The following is a 6,828-nucleotide window of genomic DNA, read 5'->3' as shown; positions in this document are numbered from 1 at the left end:
TGAATTCAATTAAGAAATTGAAAATTTAGTAAAAAAAAAATGTGTATTTGTATGAGTATGTGTATGTGTGTGTGAAAAATCTACCATCCAATTGACCCAAAAGCAACTTACTCAATTGGGACCAGACATTATTTTCAATTCTCCACTATTCACAAGGCAATTAAAAATTACAATTTCAACAGTCCACAAACAAAATAAGATTTTTTAATGTAAAGAGAAATTAATTATGTTCAAAGAGCCATTTTTCTTTCACACCATTTCAGTACCACAAAGCTAAAAATGCTTCCATGACTACAATAAGTGTCACTGAAATCTATTATTTTTCTCCTCTGAGAAATGGAGATTTGATACTATGTGATATATACTAAGAAAATTGTAGTTTTCATATTTCTGATTTAATCTCCTTTAAACTTGATGTATTTTTAAATTTGTAATTTGTTTTCCATGATACTGAATCTGGTTCCAGTTCTTTTAATTATTTAATATACTGGCTACCTGTTCTAATTAGGAAAACAAGTCCTAGGAATCTCTTCATTTTGACAGCATGTTCTGATTTGTAAGCAAATCATTAAAAATGCAGCTCTCTAATGGAAAGCACATTTTGTTGATTGTCCTATTGTCTGAACATTTTTCATAATGATTCCTGACTAAAAATCCTTTCAATTTTGTAAGTACTACACTAGTGTGTAGCATCCCTACTATGCACTTTAAAGCCTTTAAACAGGGAGGATAGCTCAAAGCTAGGTATAACTAAATTTGTTTTAATTTTTGAAAAATCTTATGTCATGCAGAGCAGAAAAACACTTTTCTTTTGCTATATAAGTACCTTTTGGTAGAAAGGTACGCTGAGGTAGGCCAGTCAATCCTTGTTTATTTATTTTGTAAATTTGGTCCCAGAATATTTATGGAAGGAACCACAGCTAGATTAGCTTCCATTGCAGTCCCTTACCTCACTAACTTCTTTTGTGGCTTTATCCAGGCACTGTTACCATTTGCATGCTAAAGGGTTCATTTCACTGGGTCATACTTTCAAAGTTTGTTCCCTTCTGTGTGGTGGCATATGAGCATTGTGATCAAGCCATTATGTTTGGAAACAATCTAACAAAAGTCATCTGTCATAATGTGTTTTATTTTATCTTTTAATTGACAACAATTATACATATTCATGGGATATATATAGATATGTTTCAATACATATCACATATAGTGATTATATCAGGGTATTGGCACATCATCTCAAACATTTATCATGTTTTTGTCTTGGGGATGTTCAATATCCTCTTTTCAGCTGTTTGAAATTATGTAACATATTATTGTTAACTATAGTCATCCTATAGTGGTATAGAAACTACCTCGCTGTAATGTATCTTTTAACAAATCTAATTTGTTTCTTGATGGTATAGGGGAAGACATGATTACACCCCATGCAGTGACATTCCAGTGTTTTCAGTCTCTTTGTAGCTATGTTATCCAGACATTGATTTGTATTTACATCTCATCTTTCTTTCTAAGAGAAATAGTTATCCAGAAGCTGAGAGTCAAGATTAATATTCTCTAGCTACCAAGACAAGGGTTTACATTGTAGTTTGTGTCTTAGTCCAAGTCTTGATGATACAGCTTATGTGGAAACACATAAGGTGTAGGTTTCTGATATGCATGTCTAACATGTAAGGAAGTAACTATTTCCTAAGTACCTCCAAACGGCACTGCATCCTAAAGGAAATTTCTAGGGTTTTCTGCTGAAATATCCATTCCTGCATTGTGTTTGTTTGCTAGAGCTGCCATAACAAAGTATTACAAAATGAGTGCCTTAAATAAACAAAAGGAATTTATTGCCTTGTGGTTCAGAAGGCTAGAAGTCGGATATCAAGGTGTCAGCACACCATGGCTCCTCTGAAGTCACCAAGGATGAATCTGTTTCAGGACTCCTGGCCTGTAGCAGCATAATTCCAATCTTCACATGATATTTTCCCTTTGTATGTGTTTTCCTCAATTTTCCCTTTTTATAAAGATAGCAGTCATATTAGATTAGGGCCTACCCTAATGGCTTCATTTTAACCTGTGTCTTTGTAAAGACCCTATCTGTAAATAAAATCACAGGTAAAGTATTGGGGGTTAAGAGGTGGGGGGTGTGTGTGTGTATGTTGTTTTATGTATATATATGTTGTTATATGTTACCTGTTGTTGTATGGTGGAACACAAAAGAACACCTAGCAAGTATCATATGTTCCAGTTTCTTAAAAGTAAAAAATGGTCTTGTACCATTAATGGTGTTCTGAAAGGAAGAGTCAATCAATTTTTCTTCTGTGTTATTTCTCTCTGGGAACAGAATACCAGCAAAAACAGCAGCTAGCTGAATACACCATACATCATATCAGAACCTGCCATGTGCTCAGAAGTACCTTCATGGGTCATATCAATGGTAGAAGATACCACTTCTCCTATCATGTATGATCCTATTGTACGCTCACCATCTATGAAGAAAAGCACTTGCCCTTGAGACACAGCAGCTCCTTTTAAATCTAGCTCTGATAAATCCATAAAAATTGTTCCATTTGGATTATGTGAACTAGTACTTTTAATTTGTTCACATAGCTCTCTAGAGCCTTTTCAAAAAGTTCTCTCACTGATAGAACTTACTGGAACAATTTCTCCTAGCATGTGCCTTGGTGAGACATTAATGACACTAATGACACTATGGACAGTTCACAGAAGTCTGCTGCAAGCCTCATTGTGGACAGAAATATCCACATTTGTAGGAAGATTATCTGGATACACCTTTGTTTGACTCCATCCCCAGCAGGAGGTCCTCTCTCCTTTTTATTTTCATTTTTAAAATCACATCTGTTGTATTCACAGAAGTAACACAGCAGGAGCAAATATACCTATATACCAAAGAGATGGAATATAAAATCCTATATATACTTATTTGGATACATACATATATAAATGTCTGTTAGAATAGACATAATAATGCACAAAAATAAATGTCTATTAGAGCGTTTCCCTAAAATTAAATATGGCATATACCTTTCCATTTAAGTAAATCAAAAGCTGATAATTTTTGAAGATGAGTAAGACAAATAACACCACACACCCCTCCTCAGACTCATAGAATAAAAAAGATACAATATTGGCAATGAATAAGAAGATAGAAGGTATTAAAATAATTATGTGACTGCTATGTGCCCTTCAGGGCAACATATTTAAAACCTAGAGGGCATGGGTAAGATATAAATGGGGGAAAAACGGCACTCTCTATAGTATAATTTGAAGTCAGGTAACTTGATGCCTCCAGCTTTGTTCTTTTTTGCCAGGATTGCCTTGGCTCTTCAAGCTCTTTTTTGGTTCCATATGACTTTTAAAATAGTTTTTTTTTTTTTTTCTAGTTCTGTGAAGAATGTTACTGGTAGTTTGATAGGAATAGCATTGAATCTGTACATTGCTGTAGGCAGTATGGACATTTTAACGACATTGATTCTTCCTACACATGAGCAGGGGATGTTTTTCCATTTGTTTGTGTCATATCTGATTTCTTTGAGCAGTGTTTTGTAATTTTCATTGTAGAGCTCTTTCACCCCCCTGGTTAGCTGTGTTCCAAGATATTTTTTATTCTTTTTGTGGCAATTGTGAATGGGATTGCATTCCTGATTTGGCTCTTGGCTTGGCTATCATTGGTGTATAAGAATGCTAGTGATTTTTTGTACATTGATTTTGTATCTTATAACTTCGCTGAAGTTGTTTATCAACTGAAGGAGCTTTTGGGCCAAGATCATGGGGTTTTCTAGATATAAAATTATGTTATCTGCAAACAGGAATAATTTGACTTCCTCTCTTCCTATTTGGATGCACTTTATTTCTTTCTTTGGCCTGATTGCTCTCACCAGGACTTCCAAGACTCTGTTGAATAAGAGTGGTGAGAGAGGGCATCTTTGTCTTCTGCCAGATTTCAAGGGGAATGCTTCCAGCTTTTGCCCACTCAGTATGATGTTGGCTGTGGGTTTGTCATAGATAGCTCAAACAGCATGGTTCTAGTACAAAAACAGACACATAGACCAATGAAACAGAATAGAGAGCCCAGAAATAAAGCCACACACTTGAAACCACCTGATCTTCAACAAAGCTGACAAAAGCAAGCAATGGAGAAATGACTCCTTATTTAATAAAATGGTGCTGAAATAACCGGCTAACCATATCCAGAAGATTGAAACTGAACCCCTTTCTTACACCATGTATAAAAATCAACTCAAGATTGATTAAAGACTTAAATGTAAAACTGAATACTATAAATACCCTTGAAGACAACTGAGGCAATACCATTCTGGATATAGGAACAGGCAAAGATTTTACAATGAAGATGCCAACAGCAAACACAACAAAAGCAAAATTTGACAAATGGCATCTAATTAAACTTAAGAGTTTCTGCACAGCAAAAGAAACTATCAACAGAGTAAACAGACAATATACAGAATGGAAGAAAATATTTGCAAACTATGCATCTGAAAAATGTCTAATATCCAGCATCTATAAGAAACTTAAATTTATAAGAGGGAAACAAGCAACCCCATTAAAAAGTAGGCAAAGGATATGAACAGATACCACTTTTCAAAAGAAGACATGCATGTGGCCAACAAGCCTAAGAAAAAGGCTTAATATCACTGATTATTAGAGAAATGCCAATCAAAACCACAATGAAATATCATCTCACATCACCCAGAATGGCTATTAAAAAGTCAAAATAATAATAATAATAACAGATGCTGGCAAGGTTGCAGAGAAAAGGGACTGTTTCTACATTGCTGCTGGGAGTGTAAATTAGTTCAACCATTGTGGAAAGCAGTATGGAGATTCCTTAAAGAGCTAAAAACAGAACTACCATTTGACCCAGCAATGCCACAACAGGGTATGCACACAGAGGAATATAAATCATTCTAACATAAAGACACATGCATGTGAATGTTCATGGCAGCACTGTTGGCTATATCAAAGTCATGGTATCAACCATGACTTTCCATCAATAACAGAATGGATACAGAAAATATGGTACATATATGCCATGGAATACTATGCAACCTTAAAAAAGAATGAACTCATGTCTTTTGCAGGAACATGGATAGAGCTGGAGGCCATCATCCTTTGCTAACTAATGAAGAAACAGAAAAACAAATGCTGTGTGGTTCTCACTTATAAGTGAGAACTTATAAGTGCTAAATGATGAGAACTCATGTACACAAAGAAGGAAATAACAGACACTGGGGCCTACTAAACTGTGGAAGATGGAAGGAGAGAGAGAAGGAAAAATAAAAAAATTGAGTATTAGTCTAAGTACCTGAGTGATGAAATAACCTGCACAACTAACCCTCGTGACATGAGTTTGCCTATGTAACAAACCTGCACATGTACCCCTGAACCTAAAATGAAAGCTACAAAAACAAGTAATTGCTAACCATAGCTAGAAAAAAATGACCCTCCCCTATCTTATAAAGCTGAGAAAAACTGGAAAATTAATTCATAATACATCACTGGAGAAGGCATCAGCAACAGACGGATTCATAGTAACATGACTTTTATCAGAATAGCATGAGTTACTTAAAACTAATTAATTACAATTGAAATTATTCCAAGTGGCAGAAAAACAATGAAAGCATTCCAGTTCTTTTTAGGAAGCAATCCAGCAATATATTAAAAGAAAACACAGTTTGAGCAAACAGGCATGCCATAGTAACTCAGTACCAAAGTATATATCAATATAATTTATTACATCAAAAAATTTATAGATTTAGCAGAGAAGAATTTTTTTTAAAAAAAGAATTAATAGAGAATAGTCATGTGAATGAACCAATTAAGGAAAAGGCGTGATAAAATTAATAGCTTGTCCCAATGTATATAAATCAGAGGAAACATGAATAGGTTAGAATTCCTTAACATGATGACGGTTAAATTGCCAAACACGATGGAAAGAGTTATCATAAACAATGAATCACAAAACATTTTTCTGTCGAAATTGTAAATAGATGACTATTATCACTCATATCTCTTGAATCCTACTAGTTCCAATTCAAATCAGTTTATCGACATTTTTATCTTATATCTGTATCTACTTTTCTTCACACTAAGATTCCTGCTTCTCAGGTACACCAGAGACAACAGGATTATATTATATTGTTTTTCACCTGCTTTATCACACATTACACAGAAGTCATTTTTAGAATAACATTCAAACACAACCAGCAGCGTGATTGTTGGAAATAGTTTAAAATGTTTTGCATGCATTCGCCCCATTTGCTCCCCATATTTTAAAAATAAACTTTTGATTTTGAGATAATATTTTTCAGAAAAGTTGCACGGAAAGTATAGAGAATTTCTGTACCACTTTCACCCATTTCCTCCTTCACTAACATATTGCATAACCATAATACATTTTCCAAAAATAAGAAATCAACATTGGTATACTACTATTTTTTTATTGCATTTTAGGTTTTGGGGTACATGTGAAGAACATGCAAGATTGTTGCATAGGTACACACATGACAGTGTGATTTGCTGCCTTCCTCCCCCTTACCTACATCTGGCATTTCTCCCCATGCCAACCCCCCCCAACTCCCCACTCCCCACTGTCCCTCCCCATTTCCCTCCAACAGACCCCAGTGTGTAGTGTTCCCCTCCCTGTGTCCATGTGTTCCCATTGTTCAACACCTGCCTATGAGTGAGAACATGCGGTGTTTGATTTTCTGCTCCTGTGTCAGTTTACTGAGAATGATGGTTTCCAGGTTCATCCACAAAGGACCTACAAAGGACACGAACTCATCGTTTTTGATGGCTGTGTAA

At 35.1% G+C, this 6,828-nt stretch overlaps 1 protein-coding gene across 1 annotated transcript in view; it reads left to right on the top strand.

Annotated features, from left to right (window-relative positions):
• The first annotated feature begins 2,386 nt into the window (after nucleotides 1–2,386).
• The window catches only part of LOC116537813 (arylacetamide deacetylase-like), a 32,838-nt gene continuing 28,396 nt past the window's right edge, over nucleotides 2,387–6,828 (top strand). Inside the window, 1 exon segment of the mRNA XM_032260052.1 lies at nucleotides 2,387–2,461. Within this exon segment, the coding sequence (XP_032115943.1) occupies nucleotides 2,387–2,461 (75 nt within the window).

Source organism: Sapajus apella, unplaced genomic scaffold (genome assembly GCF_009761245.1).
Source record: "Sapajus apella isolate SASKATOON/1434 unplaced genomic scaffold, GSC_monkey_1.0 scaffold4, whole genome shotgun sequence".
In the NCBI taxonomy this organism is placed as follows: Eukaryota; Metazoa; Chordata; class Mammalia; order Primates; family Cebidae; genus Sapajus; species Sapajus apella.
The sequence above is the reverse complement of the archived record's forward strand: the minus strand, read 5'-3'. Positions and strand labels throughout refer to the sequence as shown.